Source organism: Camelus dromedarius, chromosome 17, assembly GCF_036321535.1.
Source record: "Camelus dromedarius isolate mCamDro1 chromosome 17, mCamDro1.pat, whole genome shotgun sequence".
NCBI lineage: Eukaryota > Metazoa > Chordata > Mammalia > Artiodactyla > Camelidae > Camelus > Camelus dromedarius.
Window position 1 is genome coordinate 41,856,148 of NC_087452.1, and position 19,111 is coordinate 41,875,258.

The following is a 19,111-nucleotide window of genomic DNA, read 5'->3' on the forward strand; positions in this document are numbered from 1 at the left end:
TTTTTTTTTTTTTCAGCCTGAATCTAACAGCTCCTTCTCAGAATCCTAATGGAGTATTATTAAGTTATTTTCTACTGCACCAATACAGGAAAAGTCTACATTTAAGCTGAGAATGATGACTATCCACATCTACTATCAAAAAGTTAGAAATTTCTGCTGAATATATTGTGTGAGAATTTTGAGGCAGGGACTGAAGAGTGGAATTGTTGGTATTCATATTTTAAATTCTGACAGCTACCGTCAAATTGCCCTTCATACCAACAGTATTTGAGAGTGTCCATTTTCCTTCATCTTAACTAACAACAGATATTAGCAATCTTTTAGACTTTTGCCAGTTTAATAGAGGGGAAACTCATTTTCATTTGAATTTGCATTGCTTTGGTTATTGGTGAAGCTAATGTTTATTTGCCATTAAAATTTCTTTTTATATGTATATGTGTCATTGAAATTTCTTCTTTTGTGAATTTCCTGTTCATATTCCTTCATCCATTTTTATAATGTTTGGCCTTTTTCTTACTGATTTGTACAAGTCATTTACATATTATTTACCTGTTAAATATGTTGCCAGTAAATTCTCCAAAGTATCTTTGTTTTGTTTATAATGTATTTTGATCACACAAGAGTTTGATATTTTTATAGATTTAAATTTATCAATCTTCTCTTATGGGTTCTAGATTTTATGACTAGTTTAGGAAGAAGAGCTTTCCCATGCAAAAATTATGAAAAGAGTTAGTACTTTCTACTAGTACTTCTTCTTTACATATAACTTTTTAATCCATCTGTTTTTCTCCAGTGAGGTACAGGTTTTCTATAATTTCTTCCCAAATGGATAGACATTTTCTTTGTATCATTTATTGTGAAGGAATCTATATACCTCCATTGTTTGGGATGATTATTTCATGAAATATTTTTTCTGCTCCCTTCGCTCTATTCTTTACCCTGGAACTGGAATTAACATGTATTTTGGTATGCTTTATGGTGTCCTGGGGCTTTACTCTTTTTTTTTTTTTTTTTTTTTTCACAGTCGGCCTTTCTTATCCAGTGGTTCCCCATCTGCAGCTCTAACCAACCACAGATAGAAAATATTTGGGAAAAAAATTCCAGAAAGTTCCAAAAAGCAAAACTTGAATTTGCTGCATCCCGGTGACTATTTACATAACATTCACATTGTATTAGTTATAAATAATCTAGAGATGATTTTAAAAACATGGTAGGATGTATGTGCAACTACTATGCCATTTTATATAAGGGACCTGAGAATCCATGGAGTTTGGTGTCCATGAGGGAGCCTGGGACCAATCTCCCACATATACTGAGGGATGACTGTGTTCTCTTTTCTTTCTGTTCTTCAGATTAAATAGTCTCTACTGCTCTATCTTCATGTCTGCTGATTCTTTGTCAGCTCAACTCTGGTACTGAGCCCCTCCAACAAGTTTTCATTCAAGGTATTTTACTTTCAACTCCAGAATTTCTACTAGGTTCTTCTTATAATTTCCACTTCTTTTTTGATATTTCCCATCTGATGAATTGTTGTTATCATACTTTCTTTTAATTCTTTAAACATGGTTTCTTTTAGTTCTTTAAAAATATTTATAATAGCTGCTTTGAAGTCCTTGACTATGAAGTCCAACATCTGGGCTCCTCTGAGAGCGTCCACTGATTCCTTCCCCCCAGCCCCCACCCCTGCACATTGTTTTCCTTGTACTTATTTCTTTGCATGTTTCACAATTTTTTTTTTGAAAAGTGAACATTTTAATAGACAAATAGATCAATATTGTAGCAACATTGGGTTATGACTCCTCTTTTGGGGGGATGGTAGTTTTTACTTTTTTGTTCTGCTTGTTTGTTTGTTTAGTGACTTGCCCAGATTAATTTTGTGGAGCCTGTTTCTCCTGAAGTGTGTAGCCTCTGATGTCGCTGCTCAGTAATTTTTTTTCACACTTGTTTTTATTTTTGAACCTGGTTTCCTAGGGGTTGTCCTGGATCAGCCCTGCTTATGGGTCAATCAGCGATTGGTCAGAGGTTGTACACAATCACCCTGATCCAGTAAGGTGTCCACCCTTAGCTGATGGACCTGTGCGTGGCTTTGGGAATGCATTCAAAGGTCAGACAGTTAATAAGTGTGCCCTAGCTTTTACTTTCTGCATTCACAAAGCCTCACATTTCTTCAGTCAGTTGATTCTCTTGGATTTTCTAGGGAGACAGTAACACCGTTTGCAATAGAAACACTTTAGTTTCTTTCTTACAATAAAGGTTATTCATTTCTTTTTATTGTTATGACCTCCAACACTGCTAGACTTGAGAGACAAGAGCAGGACCCCATGCCTCTACTTCTTGCTTAGGTGAGACAGCTCCTAATGTTCCAGCATCAGGTTAAAGTTTTCTACAGGTTTCTGGTAGGGGACCTTCGTCAAGTTGAGGAAGTTTCCTTCCATGCCTTCCTTACTGGGAATTAAGAAATAAAAAACAAAACCATAAGTGGATGTTAAATTTAATTTTTGACTTTCTAGAAGCCCTCATGAAAATAATCATTTGCTTCCTTTACTTTTAATCCTTCACTATTAACAGAGTAAATAATGTTTATCAATTTCTTCACAGAGAATCAACCTATATTCCTGGCTTATCTCCTGCTTTACTCAGGATATATTCTTCTTTTAATAGGAATCAATTTGCAAACATTTATTTAGAATTTTCCTATATGTTTTCAAAGTGAGTTTGGCCTGGAGTTTCCTTCTTGTGTGTAAAGGACCAGTCTCCATCTCTGGAATCAGGGTTATGTTACTCTTCTAGAGTGAGTTGTTTATCTTTTTCTACTGTCCAGAACAGCTTATATAACATAGAAATTCTCTCTTCCTTGAATGCTTGGTAGAACTTGCTTATAAAGCTATCAGGGTCTGGTGCTTTTCTAAGGCATAGGTCTTCAGCTACACTTACATTTTTCTTTCATTATATAAGTTTCAGGTGTACAGCATTATAATTTGACATCTGTATATCACTCTTACATTTTTTCTAAGGTAATTGGTCTAGTTGGATTTTTTACCTTATACACTTCTTTTAGGCTTTCTACATTTGCAAGAATAAAACTGTGAAAAACAATGTCTTATAATTTAAAAATATTTTCCATATGAGCATAGTTCTTTTATCATTTCTAGTGTTGTTTTTTTGGCATCATCACTCTTTCATTCCTTGATTAAACTTGCTGTAGGTTTGTCTATTTTATTGGACAGAAATCCTCAGCTTTTAGTTCTATTGACGTAGAACACTTTTTGTTGCTTCTTTTCCTATTTCTTGATGTTCACTTTATCTTTAATAATATCTTCACTTTACTTTCTTAGAGTTGAGTTTATATTATTGTCCCTTTTCTAGCTCTTATGTTGTCAATTTAGGTCATTTATTTTCAGTCCTTCCTGTTTTCTATGTATAAGCAGCAACATTTTCCTCTATGTGGGTTTTGTCTGCATCCATTAGTACTGATATGAACAAGCTTCCACTGTCTTCTGATTTGTTTACCCTTTCCTCCTTGGTTTCTTTTTTTATCTAAGAAGTTAATTAGAATGGTGTTTAAAAATTCCCAAGTAGTTATGCTTTTGGTTGGTCTTTTGGCTAACTTTCCGTGGTTAACTTCCAAGTTTATTGCATTGTGGTCTGAGAATGTGGCTTGTATTACTTTGACTTTTGAAATTCCGTTGAGATTTGCTTTTGTGGTATAATACATGCTGGTTTGTGAATGCTCACATATGTCTGAAAAGACTGTGCATGCCCTTATTTATGTACTAGCAACTCTACTAACTGCTCCAAATACATCGGCTTCTTCCATCCTCACAATGTGAGGCACATAGCCCACTTTACAGAGGATGAAACTAAGCTTGGAGAGCTTAGGTAACCTCCTCAAGGTTACCAAAAGCTGGTAAGCAGGGGAGTACTAATGAAAGCCAGGCATTCTGACTCATTCTGTCTTAGTCTTTCTAAGAGATCATAACTGTCAGTTGCATTATTCAAATACTCATTATTTTCTGCCTACCTGTGTGATGACTTCTGAGCAAAGTATATTAAGTTTTCCTGCAATCACTCTCAATGTGTAAACTTCTCTTTGTTTTTCTATCAGGTATTACTTTATATGTTTTATAGCTGTATTATTGATTGTGTAAATGTTCATTTATTTTGTAAATAATTCATTTTATTTTATAAATGAACATTGGACTGTACCTTGAATCATTGTGAAATACGTTTTTTTGCCCTGTTTAACAATTTTTTTGCTTCCATTCTATTTTGTTTGCTATTAATATTGTGACATTTGCTTTCTTTTTGTTACCATTTGCCTTATCTTTTTTTGGACGTCTTACATTATGGGTCATTTTTAAAGGTGTGTCTCTCATAAGCAACTTATGCTTGGATTAAAAAAAATCCAATCTGAGAGTCTCCGACTTTCACTAGGTCATTTTATTAATTCCCAGTTATTCTGATTATTGATATGTTTGGATTCATTCTTACCATCTCATTTGTGTGTATATGTGTATTTCTTCTTCTTGCTTCTCTTGTCCTTCTTCTTCATGAGTTCTTTCTTTTTAGGCTCTTCTTACTCATTAGTGATTTGGATGTCCTACATTGTTTTTATTTTTCTAAGTTGCCATTAAAATTGTTGCATAAATTTTATTTTATCAAAGCCTTGAGCTATTTGGGACACAAACTCCTCCCCCAAACAAGAATCTTGGTTTGCTTTTACTTCCATCTCTCCTGCCTCCTAACTCTAATATTGAGATCATTTGGATCTTCATTCCAGATTGTTAAAACATAATGGAATAATAAGTTTAGCTGGCTTTTTTGGGGGGGATCCTTTGCAACATTCCTGGGAAATCCCTCAAGTTTCCAATCCACTACTTTATTCTTTTATACTCATTCTACTTACTACACAGCACATATCCCGAGGTTTTTATTTGAGTGATCAGAATTTTAAATTTACAAAACTCTAGTTTATTCTATTTCATGGGGACGCCGTCTTTTTTGCATCTCTCTGGGACATCAATCTTGCTCATTCTAAAATATTCCCCTGTTTGCCTCATTATTGCACCCCTGGTCTTAGTTCTTCTGACAGCAGTTGGTGCCCTTGGTGCCCTTCTGTCCTGGGGTTGAGCTCCTCACTAAGCGGGTGATTCTTGGTGGTCAGCTCTTCATCGGTCTGTTCTATTGACTGAGTCTGCCTCCGGTGACTGGGGAGTGGGCAGTGCTCTCCCAGGGGGTGTGCAGGGTAGCAGAGGGGGAAGCCCCCGAGCTTTTAAGTCAGACGGACCTGACTACAAACCCAGCTCCATTACTCCCCAGCTGTGTGATGTTGGGCAAGTCTTTTGAGTCTTGGTTCCTTCACTTGGGATTACAACCGGATCTTATGGAGCTGCCATGTGGATTAAATTTGCCAGCACATGAGAAGGGATATTAAAGCCTCAGGACACCAGTAAATGGTATTCAGTTTTTGTCAGTTATTCAGGAGAAATTTTTTTCTCTCTTTCCCTTTGATTAAACATGATCCAGCTGATGGTCCCAACACCACTTTCATGAAGAAGCTTCCCTGTATCATCTTTGAGGAAAACAATTCAGTCTTTAATTTCTAAGTTTAAGCTTCTGTGTAGTCACTAATACATCAGATGCCTCTTTTCTTCATAGGGATATGAACACCCTCATCACAAATGAATGGAAGTTCCATATTAACTGACTCATTCTGGCAAAAATTCGATCATGGGTGGCCCTGCCTGGTGTGGATGCATTTGGCAGGTGGGGGGTGGGTGGAGTGAGGGTTATAATTTACTAAGATAGAAGTCTTGCTACCAACTTGGATATTCTTTTTTTTTTTTAACTTTCATTTATTTATTTATTATTTACTTGTCTCTTTTTTTTTTTAGGGAGGAAGTAATCAGGTTTTTTTTTTTAAAATGGAGGTACTGGGGACTGAACCCAGGACCTTGTGAATACTAGGCATGCACCATAGCCTCCCCCTCCACCAACTTGGATATTCTAACAGATATTGGTATCAATATTGTATTGATATCAATATCCTCATGGTGCTCTATGGCAAAGTTATTGCTGTGTCTCATTCCCATGCTATTTTACTTCCTGGAAATCATGTCAGTTCTTTAGAACCTCTGCCCAATAGCTAGGGACAGAACAAGCCAGAGAGATAAGCCTTTTCAGATGGGTTTGCAGGAGGAAGGTGGAATGGTAGAGCATTTATTTCATGTTTCTTCGAGATTAATGTTAAAGCTCTTTGAAAAGACCTAGGACTTTCACCTGGAATAAAGTTCCAGTCCTTTGCTCTCTGTAAGCCATCATTTATGACTTTTTTCTTCCTGCATATCATGAAGAACCAAACCCCAAAGCCTCCTCCTCCAGCATTAGAAAGTTGTTCAGACACATTTTCAGCACCAACAACTGAAGTTTCAGTTCTGAGACCAACCTCCCATCCTTTCCCTTGAATCTTCACCCCTGGGGTAAACTGAACTTTGGAGCAGGAACCCCCCAACCCGCTCAAGTTCCAATGGTCTTGCCTTCGTGAGCCATCAAGCTTGTGACATGTGCTGCACTGGCCCTCTCTGAGGCCTGTGCTCAGGGGCTCTGCTAAAAGGCTCATCCCCGCAGCAGGACCACAGCAAAGTGAAGTCGTTACATTTTCCAGGCCAGTTCCCATGCAGCTGTGTGACAGAAGCTACATCCTCAATCCCAACAGGAACCTCCTCCCAGGAGCAAATGCCAATGACGTGCCTCACATGGGTGGTCTGGCCCGCAGAAGCCACCGCCCCCTGCAGCAGCCCAAACATCTGCCAGCAACGTCCATGACGTGTGGTTAGACAGCCTCGGGCGGCAAGGCGCCTGGCCTTCCCCATTCCTAAGTTAGAGAAACGATGGCACAGGTCCACAGGCACACACAGAGGATGCACCAGAACCTCGCCAAGTGCCACGGGGAGTGACGGAGGTTCAGTACCCCCGGACACACTGCCGATTTCTGTCTGCTGTCAGCTCTGTGGGAAGTGCAGAGAAGTCACCTCAGCCTGGACGTATAGGAGCTGGGCAGAGAGTGGAGAACCAGGTCTGCCTCCGCTGTCCTCTTACACACGGGGCCCAACCCCCGTCCGGAATGTCCTCACCACCTGCTCTCCTGGCGAACACCTACACATCCCTTACACCCTGACGTGAAGAGCCTGCTTTGTGAAGCATTTGCAGTCCCGTCCTCAGGGCGGGCTCTGAACCGCTGTACCGTCCTGGGTCTGGGTGTGCCTCCGTCCCTGCATTTGTTACTTGGTGCTGCAATTACGTTTCACGTGTCTGTCTCTGGTGAGACCGCATTTCTGGTGGTGTTGCATGATTCATTCCTCTTTTCAGAGACTGGCATGTCATAGGTGCTTTCTCCACCCTTGTTTGCAGAATATATCAAGAACCATCTATTACTTGTGATGATTTTATTTCAGATGGGCTGGAGAATGCTGTCACTCTTCCCCTCTGTCACTCTATCATTTTCATGGTCATTCCAACTTGGCTTCCTGATGGTCACCAGGCTCACAGGGGCCGGCCCAAGCTCTGGCTGTGCTGTGCGAAGTCAGGGGTTCCCCAGGGGACTCGCCACAACCCTGGCAGGTGGGCAGCAGTGGAGACCAACAGCCTTTCCTCAGGGCACCGCCGTGGCTCTGCTTCTGCATTAACAGATGAGCAGGGGCGTGGCACTCAGGATACTTGTCCTAAGGAAAGATCACGAACCTCGGCTGGGTGGGTGTATGGAGTGATCCCACTTCACTGGGCTCCCTAGAAAAATCTTTCCCATGTAAGCAAAGGCACTCTCCACTCACAGGCAGCTGGACATTAAGAAATCCTTTGGGAGAAAATAAAAGACTCTCTGGTGAAACCAAGAGGCAGGTCTGTCCCACTCACGGGCCCCAGCTGCAGCCTCAGACACTTCTGAATGAATTCGGAACCAACAGTTGGAAAACTGTGTCCCCGAGTCAGGGCGGTGGGTGGGGTGATGGCTGGGACCAAAGGGCCGGCATGCCCACTCTCAGCAGCCTATATGGACGATGGCCGCAGGCACGATGGATACCAAGGGCACTGCTGAACGGAGGGAAACAGTCTGAGAGTCCCAAGGTGGGTGGGGAGGGATGGCAGATACGCCGCCCCTCAATGCCTGCTCTCTGCCCTTGGGCTTCAGTTGGCTGAACAGGTAACTGGCTCCTGGCTGCCCAGGGGCCCGTCCAAGGCTGGGAATGGTGGTGGCAGAGGGTGGGTGTTGGGAGGGAATGCCACCAGGTCTTAGGGGCATCTCCTGGTGCAATACAGGGAATGAGTACTGGCTGCTCCTAACAGGACTGAGTTTGATGTGCACTGAGCTACCCAAGTCCCCAGAAGGAGAGCCCTGCTCTATTCAAAGTCCCGGAGGGCCAGCGTGGAGGCCGGCACGAGCTGTATGAGCCGCACCTGCCCCAGTGAGCATTCTCAGGCTCTGCTGAGCAAGGGAGGGGCCGAGGCTGGGAACCTGGCTGAGCTGCAGGGCGCCCTTGCTCTCCGCCCGGTGGGCTTTTTGGCAGAGGGTGTATTGTCCACTGGCCTCTGAAACAGCATCTGGGACTCTCACCATCACTGCATCCACCAAGCATTGGCTTTGATGTTTCTAGTCTCAACATCACTCTGATCTCTGGGGATAATTGTCCCATAAGAACACAATGCTTCGCTATTTGCTTAGTGACATTTGCCAGTGAGCTTGATTTTCCACATCCTGCAAACACCACAGGCCTCTGAACACGGGCTGGTGTATCCAACCAAAGGGCTGGCCATTCTTGAGAGTTCTGTGACATACTTTTGAAAATTCTCAGTACCCCTTTGAAAATCCAAAGGGTCTGCTTCTAAGAACTCAGAGAACGGAATGCAGCCAGCTCACAGCACTTGGGTTTCTGAGAGTCCACTCAGCTAGACAAACGGTTTTGCAAATCTTCAGAAAAACCACTTCTCGCGCCTTCCCGGCAAGCTAGCTATTTATAAACGCGTGCCAAAGTCCCCTCCAGTGGCTCTTCCTTGGTCCGAAGATTAGTAAGGAGAAAGAGGGGTAAACTCAGTGCTGACATACTTTCAGAATCTGAGTGACTTACATTTCCTGTTTTGGTCAATACATAATTTTGTCCGTGGTGGAAAATTTCTCTCTGCAACAAGATAGATGTTTATGTGACCGGCCCACAGCACGGGCTGCAGGAGGAGAGCCTTCATAGATGAAGGGGAGAGGTGGAGTAGCTGGTGTGATGGGCACTCTTTAAGGGGGCAGACGGAGCATGTGTGAGTTGGGAACCTCAGGCACAGTTCAAACCACAGTATGGCACCAAACACTGTGGGCTTCTCTTCTGCGGTTTCAGCTGGACTCCCAGGCACAGGCTTCGAGGAGCAGGAGCGGAATACGGTGAGGGATGGGGACGGCTGAGCAGGAACTCAGGAGGGACACCTGCTCCATGGTCAACATTTCTCATGGTCCAGGGTTTTAGCCCAAGTGGCCCAAGAGGACAGCAAGGCCAGAAACCATCATCAGCTTTCTGAGATTCTTGTCCTCATTAACTGTGGGCTCAGATGTGTCACATGCGTGGGCCTTGATGCCACGATTTTCAAGCTATCCATGGAGAGGCTGTCCCTTTGTCTGGCTAGCTGTCCCTCACCTACCCATGTAAGAACGACGACTCCATGATCCCCTCAGCGTGGGGGTCCACACGCCCTCTCCCTGTGCAGTGATTTTCCTGAGCTTCACACACCTGTCCTTCCCAGGAGGGGTCCCCCTCTCACCCAGCCACCCCAGACTCTCGGGCACACTGAGGTGATTTTTATGTGTGAAACTTTTCCTGAATGCACATGGAAAGAGTAAACACTCTGTTTTATACTGTGGATTTTTTTTCTTTCAGTCTACAAATAGCAAATATTTATTGAGCATATATTATACACCAAGCATTGCTCTAGGCCCTGGAGACACAGCAGTGAGCAGACAGAAATGACTGTCCTTACCTTGTAGGGGGCCAGGAGGAGGCAGATAAACAGGTAAAGTAGGCAAATACACGGTGTGTCAGCTGGGGATGACGGCAATGGTGAAATCTGAGTAGGAAAGGGGGTGGGTAGTGCTGGGACAGAGGCTGGTCAAGGAGGGCTTCACTAAGGAGGTGACATTTGAGAAAGCACCTGAAGGAGGTGAGGGAGGAGGTGACTTGGCTTTCTGGGGAAGGGCATACTGGGTCGAGGGATGATCCAGTGCAAAACTGGGGAGGTGGGTAGGTGTCTGCTGTGCTCTAGGACCAGCAAGAAGGCAGCGTGACTGAAGCAGAGAGAGTGGTGAAGAGGAGGAGGAAAGGTCAGGAAGGGGCAGGAACAGGCTATGAGGCTGGCTGAGGTGCTGGAAGAATTTGAGGGGTGTGGAAGCAGGTTTAGAGCAGAGGAGTGACAAAACCCAACTCACATTTGGAAGGCTGGCTCTGCTGTTGGGGCAAGAACAGACTACAGGCGGGGTGGTCAGGGCAGGAGCAGGGACCCGAGCGAGGGGGCTCTTGCAATCACTCAGACAACAGATAATGGTGCCTTGGACCAAGGTGCAGGCAGTAGAGGGGTGAAAAGCAGGAACATTCTGATTTGCTGGGGAGGTAAAGACATCAGGTTTGCTGATGGATCAGATGTGAAGTGTGGGAAAAGGGCGGCAAGGATGACCCAAGTAACTGGAAGGACTGAGTAGCCGTTTGCTGAGATGCAGAAGTTGTGAGGGGAAGCAGGCATGCAGGGTGCCACTGAGAGTTCAGTGCTGGGTAAGACTGAGAGTCCTGTTAGGCACTCAGTTAGAGATGACGTGAAGGTAGTTGTTAAAGTCTGGAATTCGTGGGAGAGAGACATGGGCTGGAAAGAAACAGCTGCTGTCTCAGCACAGACTGAATATAAAGCCATGAGTCTTGAGTGAGATCCCTGAGATGGAGGGTAGGATAAAAGAGATCCTGGGCCCTGTAGAAGTTGGGGCGATGAGGAGGAAGCCAGTGAGAAAGGAGAAACCACCGGAATATGAAGTCCTAGAAGCCAAGGAGAGGGGCGGGAATGACCGTTCTTGAGACAAGATCATCTACAGTTCACTTAGGATCAAAGAAAATTGCATAATCTGCATCTAAACATGAGTTTCAACCTACACATATGTCTCGTGAACCCTCCAGGCGTCAGGGACCCGAGGAGAATCTTCCTGAGCGCTGTGAATCTTCTCCTTAGAAAAACACATTTGGGTACGCGCAAGACTGCAGACCACTGCTGGCGGTTCCCAGAGCCAGCAAAGCCTCTCCCAGAAGTCAGGTTCATAACCCACCCTCGCCCACCCCCAAAGAGGTCTTCTCATGGCATCAACCAAATTGTCTTAATATAGAATTTCAGGTGTTGCAGGTCTCCTGGCTTCCCCTGATATGTTTCTAAAAGTTAAGATGAGTTAACCTTTCTAGGCTCTTGGGTGGAATACAATTCGTGAATGGCCTGGCTCGAGCCCGAAAGCAAGTGTGAAAACAAAAGAGAACTTACCACCATCTCCTGGACATGAAACATCTCTGCACCTCCAGGTGACAGGCGATTGGGGAAAGAGATGCTGACAGACGACCCAGGGAGGGTGCTTGGCCCAGTGTTATAGACCTGCGGGTGTGAGACACACAGAGCAAATTTTAATAGAAATAGAGATCTTCATTTCACATCATGCAATATATACTATGAAATTCTTTGAAGCGATACACAGACACTCTAGGTTTGGGATCTAGAAGGTCACGACCTGAAGTGAAGTGAAATACTAAATGATGACAGATTCAATGAATCAATCTCCCCTTCCTTTCCTCTTCTCTCCTCTCCTTTCTTTTCTTTTCTTTCCTTCTCTTTCTTTCTTTCCTTCTTTCCTTCTCTCTTTCTTTCTCTTTCTTCTTCCTTTCTTTTTTAAACATTTTTTATTGAGTTATAGTCATTTTACAATGTTCTGTCAATTCCAGTGTAGAGCACAACTTTTTAGAAATCCTTCTAATACTCATTTAAACCCCCTAAACTTTCAAATTACCTTATTCCACTTTAGCATTGTTTTGTCTTCTGACAGCTAAAAGTTATATTTCTTTATACACACCTGGAAATTTACTCATAGACTATTACACTTGGTGGGGATTCAGAAATCATCTAGGTCAGTAGTTCTCAAACTTTAGCATGTATCAGAACAGCCAGACGGGCTTGATAAAACATAGAGCGGGACAAGGTCATGCCCAGGGTTTCTGGAGTAGTAGGCCTGGCTGGGGGGTAGGGTGAGTGGGGATTGAAGGGTGTGCATTTCTAATAAATTCCCAGGAGATGCTGATGTTGCTGGCCCAGGAAACATGCTTTGAGGACCACCAATCTGGTCTAAACCCTTTCCTTTTACAGTCTGAGGTTACTGAAACTCAAAGACAAAGTGGGCTGTCCCCAAACCAAACAATCTAACTTACAGAAAGGGCTGTTTTTACTGCACTATCCAGCTGACTTGGTTTCTTCATAGCTTACAGCTAATCACTCACTAATATTGTTGGATGGCGTCTGTGCACCTCTTTGCTGTCCCAGCATTTGGTCCTGTAAAACTTGACCCCTCTCACCCTCCCCGCAGCCCTCCGTGTTCTGTCTCCAGCCCACCGTCTCCCGAGAACTGAGAGAAAAGATGGCGGCCACAGAAAGACCATAAGGGAAAGGACGTGGTGCAAAGGCTGAACATGAAACTCAAGGAGGAAATGGGAGATGAAGGGGAATAAAAAAGACGTGTAGAGGCGGAAAGCACAGTAGTGGTTGTCCAGGGACAATGGAAGTGTGACAGTCAGAAGAATGACTTCCTATAGGTGTCCACGTCCTAATCTGTGCAACCTGTGAATGTGTTATGTTACATTAGTTGTGTTACAAGAGGGTATTAAGGCCGCTAATCAGCTGACTTTAAAGAGATTGCAGAGAAGGGTATAGCTCAGTGGTAGAGCATGTATTTAGCATACACAAGGTCCTGGGTTCAATCCCCAGTACCTCCATATCAATCAATCAATCAATTAAAAAAAAAGACTATCTTGGATTATCCAGGTAGGTGCAATGTGATGACAAGCGTCCTTTTATCAGGAAGAGGGAGACAGAATCAGATCAGGGAGATGTATTATGAGAAAGATCCAATCAGCCACTGTTGGCTTTGAATACGAAGAGGGACCATGAGCCAAAGAACGTGGCAGCCTCTAAACACTGGACAAGGTTAGAAAACAGTCTTCTGTGGAGCCTACAGAAAGGGAGGGAGCCCTGCTGACACCTTGATTTTATTTTATTTTTTTAAGTTGGGTTTTTTTGGAGGATGAGGGGATAATTAGTTTTATTTATTCATTTACTGTTGTTTTTTTTAATGGAGGTTCTCCAGAACTGTAAGATAATAACCATGTGTTGTTTTAAGGCACTAAGTATGTGATAATTCGTTAGAGGGGCAGTAAGGGACTAGTAATAGGGAGTGACTGCTAATGGTATGGAATTTCTTTTTGGGGGGATGAAATGTTTTAAAATTAGATTATGGCGATGGTTGCACAATTCTGTAAACACAGAATTGTTGAAGTAGTCACTGCATAGTACCCTTTAAAACAGGCAAACTTTAAGGTATGTAAATGGCATTTCAATAAAATAAAGTTTTTTTTTGTTTTTTTTTAAAAAGGATGGGTAGGAGCAAAAGAGAGGAAGAAATGAAACTCTGCTCTGTGGCCTGGGAAGAGAGAGCATTCAGGGATTCATGACATCTCTGAAGCTGAGGTCAGAAGGGCAGAGCCAGGCGATGGGTGGACGTATAACCAGGTCTTCACACCTGACAGAACATGTAAGGATCTAGCTCCAGCCAGCTCTCCCCTAGGAAACCGTGTCTTCCTTTGTCGCAATAGTGGGCTCTGCCTCAGAGGAACAGACACACACAAAAATGACAGAGTGGATGGGCCATTGTTGGCAACTCTTGATTCAAAAACAACAAAATTCACCAAAACCAAGAACCCGAAGGCACAAGAAAAGGAAGGCATATCCAATTACAACTGAAATAGCTAACATGAAGTGAAAAGGGAGAGCAAAGAATTGAAAAGAAACCTACTGACCTGTCTGGGAAATCCCAATTAAAGCATGAGTCAGGGGAAGAAAAGAAGAGGATTTTGTCTTGCTTTATGTCAGCCATCAGAGCCTGACCGATGGGAGAGCTTGGATTATCGTATTTGTTTATTGTTAACAGATGTCTTAAGGTTTGACTCTCTGCAAATGTTCTTATGTAACATCTGCATTATTTTTCATTTTTCAGATGAGGGAAAGACTGATTTGATGCAAAAAAAAAAAACCTATCAATGGTCAACAAATTATTATGTCTCCGTTAAGAAAATTCTAGTGAAACTTAGAAACCAGGTCCGAGACTAGCATCTCTGCCTTTCTCCCATCTGCATTCCCGGTGGAATCTTTAAACAATGACATAGCTGGTTGACTATTAGCTTTGAAAAGACACAGAAGAATCTCTTTATATGGAAAAGTCTTGTGCTTTTCTTCATGAGGGATGTTGCCAGAATAAGGAAATCTAGAATAATTTTATCCATATTCCTGACCCCATCCTCCCCCACTATCTTCACCTTTTTGGGTCACTCTCACATCCACCTGGTCAGTGGCTTTCCCAAGGGCTGGTCAGAATAATGACAATTATACCAGAAAATGAGTTGTCAGGGATTTCTCCAGGAAACTGTCAGCTTTGCTAACACAAGAGGATTTCCTTCTAATCAATGACATACACTATCCATCTTTCAGACTCAGCCAACTTTCTTAATCCTTAACGGAATGCTATGTACTTCCTCAGGCAACGGATAATCAAGAGGAGCATGTAAAGGTCATGCCACTCACTCCCTCCTGGGGCCCTGATTCTTTAGCTTGTCTCCTACATCAGGTCAGGTGTGAAGAAAGCTCTTTGCCTGAATATAAAACTTCAATTTCTCTGTAATTTCTTTTCTTTTCTTTTCTTTCCTTCCTTCCTTCCTTCCTTCCTTCCTTCCTTCCTTCCTTCCTTTCTTTCTTTCTGAGGGAGAAAATAACATTTTGATATCTTCTATATAACTGCTATTCCCTTTTGCCTCCTCCTTTCAACACTGATAACCTCATCATTACATGGTGTGTGTGCCATTAAATAATTTTCTTGACTGTATCTTTTATTGTAAGACACTTCAAAAACTGTAAGTGTAGGTAAGCAATTATAATTAAAGTGATTTAGGTAAATGAAATAATTCTCTCTAGCCTTTATCTACTTTCTATTCAATCACAAAAAGCAACAGGGAGAAAGAAACAAATTCTGAGAGGCAATTCAGGAACATGGAGGTCCTATTCACAGCAATCACTGTAAGGTCTCAAAAGCAAGGCTGACCCCATCTGTCCCTTTTCCTCTGTAAATCAAGCGTAGGGTGTGACAGCTGGGGCTTAGCTGGCCGGGGGGGACCTCCTCTCTGAGCTGGGGCCACATGTTATCCATCATGGCTCTGGAGGTCTATTGCCCAGGAGAACGCTTCCGAGAGAGAAAGACCATTGTTTGGGAGAGACCACAAATATTTCACTGCCTCCTTCTCTGGACCTTCGCCCTGTCATTATTTGTTATCCCTTTGGTCCACCTAGGAGTGGCCACAGGGCAAGAAAATAGTAATTATTTGGCCATAGCAGTGGATGCCAGACCGGGAAACCTCCTTCTCTATGGGGAAGGATGGATTGGAGGCCGGGCAGGGCTCTGGGCTAGAGCCGGAGAGACATGAGATGTAGACTACGGTGCATCCTCTCCTTCTGCACTTTATCCATGGCTCCTGGCAGGTGCTGGGCCACACAGGGGCAACCAGCCCTGGCCCCAGCCCCACCGTTCCCTGCTCTGAGCCCCACAGCACGTCCTCTCCTTCTTGGGCCTACATTTCCCTGCGTTTGTCAACTGAAGAGAAGGCCTGGGTGATGCTGCGTCCCTCTTGCTTTATGTTCAAATACCCTCCTGCTGAATAGCTGGCCTGAGGATGGGCACTCAGAGCAGGGCTCAGCAAACTGGCCTGCAGGCCATATCTGGCCTGCCACCTAGCTTCGTACCACCTGAGATGATTTACATTTTTAAATGGCTGGGAGAAAAAAATGAAAAGAAGGTAACATTTCACAACATGTGAAAGTGCCATGAAATTCAAATGCCAGTGTCCACAGCTACAGCGTCACTGGTGCGTGGTCGACAGCTCCTTCTGCACGACAGAAGCAGAGTTGAATAGTTGCTGCAGAGGCGGTATGGCCCAAAAAGCCTAAATATTTATCCCCCACCCCGGCCCTTATCAGAAAAAGTTTGCCCACCCCTGGCTTAGAGAAGGACGGTGTCCTTCATGATGTCCACACCCACCAAGTGGATCTGCTGGACACGATGCTCACATGGCAGGGAGAGCCAGCCCTGCTCTGCGGGGCAGGGGAGCGGCACGTTTCCCCTAGGGGGAGTTTCCACAGCTCACAGTGCTTTGCTCTTGTAAAACCTCACTTTTGAAAGGCTGTCCCTCTGTGGGAGGAGGAGGCTCCTGGCTGAGTCAGTATGGAGACGCCCAGGAAGAAGGGGATGGAGCAGATTCTCCATGCTGCCTGGCCCACTACATGAAGAAGGATGGAGAATTGAGTGGGGTCTTTTAGGGCCATTTGGACGGGGATGTTGTCCTGGGCCTCAACATCCAGAGGCCTGCTTAGGGAAGGCTGGTGTTCATTATGCAGCTTTCCCTCCAAATGTTGAAAAGCAGAGGGGTCGACAGGGCAGGGTACCAGACAGCAAAGGGATTAATTCTGTGCATGCTTACAGAAAACATACACACATACTCTGCTCCAGCCAACCAGGCTGGGAAGAGTTTCTCTTGGAAAGAACCTGGCCTTTCAGTTGCCTTTCAGTAGAAGGCACATCCCCTGGGCCCTTCCATTGGCCCCCAGTAACAGAGAGGGTCTCTGGGGTGGGTACCTGAAGGGTGACGTTCAATGGCTGGAAATGACACTCCAGGTCATCCAGCTGAATGAAGTTGGAGGCGTCCACAGACTCGCCATACACAAAGGAGGTTGGAGACATGATTCTGAAAGAGGAAAGCATGAGATCTGTTACCACAACCCACGGTCAAGCAACCCATGGTCACTTGAGACCCACAGAGAACCCAAACATCTGTTTCTATGTAATCCAGAACCCAGTCCCCTCCAGCCAGTGTCTTCCACCAAACGCTTCCTTTCTGGAACTGTCCCTTCTCTCCCCTGTAAATGGACACAGCCAGACCTACATTTTCTTTAAAAAAAAAAAAAAATTTTTTTTTCAATGGATGTACCGGGAATTGAACCCAGAACCCTGCACATGTAAGTATATGCTCTATCACCTGAGCTATACCCTCCACCCCACACCTGTGCTTTCTAAACAGACGTTTCCAGTAATGTCTTGTCATCTAGGTCAAATCAATAAGCTACATGTACAAATATTTTCCAGAATTACATCTCTAAAATGAGGAAGAAGATTATGGTAATTTTGATTTCAGTTGGATTATAAAATGACACAAGTTCTGTTTTGTTATTTGAAAAACATTTTGTGGATCAAGGAAGATTATGACAAGCTTTTAAGAAATAAATATGCATGAATTACTTATGTGGCCCCCTAAACCCCACTCTGTGACAAATTCATTAAAAAAAAATTAAAGATTTTCAGACTCTCAATAACTACCAGAATTAGGTATTAAAAGTTAAGTCCGCTCAACGATAGCCTTTTTCTTCAGATTTCAAACAGTGGCTATGTAAGACGAGGTTAAGAATTCCAGCTCGGTTTGTAGCCATGCTTTCAGTGCTGCCTGTATCAGCAAACCCCAAGATGAGACAAAGCCCAGGATCACTTAAATTCTGGGACAAATCATGGACTCTAGATGCTACTCACCTGCCTAAACACAATCACGTAAGATTTTTGGTACTAAATCTGAATGCACAGCAATTCACTTATTTTCAACTTAAGTGTATTTGTTTAGAAATTTAGTGAGTTCCCAGTATTACCAAATGGCAAGAGCTGGTTCACTTTTTTTTTCGTTTCTTTTTTTGGGGGGAGGGGGGCTGGATTATTTATTGGAGGTACTGTGGATTGAACCCAGGACCTCGTGCAAGCTAAGCACACCCTCTACCACTGCACTACACCCTCCCTGCCCCCGAAGAGCTGCTTCATTTAAAGGTGCCCTGTTTCATGTTCCCAGAAAGAACAGAGGTTGGCTCATTTGTTTAACTGATGGCTTCATCAGGGGCTGTTAACACCTCACAGCCAGGCCTCCCAGGGCCTGACAACAGGATCAAGTGAGCCAGTGTTTGCTCTATTGTCCCCAAGGACGGGGCCTGATCCTGGGAATATTCCCCGTGCCTCTGAGGAGACAAGTAAATAAACTAGAGGGTTAAAAATAGAGCTACGAACAGAGGCAAATCTGTGTTAATTTGCAAATATATTCCACTGATGCCTCACGTCTAAAAATGTGATGAAAAAAGCCAAAGGCACAGGCACGCCCACCCGGAGACTCGCTCCCCGACACCCAGCAGAGGGGGAGCTTTGCAGGGATGCCTCCTTCTGCAACGTATTAACTTTTCTACTTCCAGCCAAGGCCAGGACCTAGAGGTACCTGAAAAGTGAAAAATGAGAAACTCTGAACCTCCGAAAAGTTCAAGCTTGTGTGTGGGGCCAGGGTTCAATGGGTCCTCATTTGATCTAAACTCATTGTGCAAATCCTTTTTCCACTATCAAAGAGGTATGTGCTCTGTTTTCTGAAGCCGGAAACAGGAACTGACTTCTCATTTTTCCAGGCCTGGGCTTGGGCTGAAAACTGCCTGGGGTTGTTTTGGGTCCCCCGCAGCCTGCAGCCTGCAGCCTGCAGCCTGCAGCCTTGCTTTTCCAACAACGCCAGCAGCACTGACAGGCCGTGGACTTCACTTGGGCAGATGATATGCCCACTGTGATGGCCCCCCGCCCCCTGGCTCTGCAGAAGGGTTAAGGGAAACCTGCAGAGCCGGCACTGACCAGGAGGCTAGTCACAAAGCAGCCTGCCTTCGTGGGGGCTAGTCAGGGCACTGGGAC

At 44.1% G+C, this 19,111-nt stretch overlaps 1 protein-coding gene across 1 annotated transcript in view; it reads right to left on the bottom strand.

The window, feature by feature from the left end:
- Positions 1-19,111, bottom strand: part of ITGA9 (integrin subunit alpha 9) — a 314,558-nt gene that overhangs the window by 48,598 nt on the left and 246,849 nt on the right. Inside the window, exons 22-23 of the mRNA XM_031469935.2 lie at positions 16,994-17,102; positions 11,542-11,649 (exon numbers count right to left, since the gene is read on the bottom strand). Of these exons, the coding sequence (XP_031325795.1) occupies positions 11,542-11,649; positions 16,994-17,102 (217 nt within the window). The remainder of the gene's footprint in view (positions 1-11,541; positions 11,650-16,993; positions 17,103-19,111) is intronic.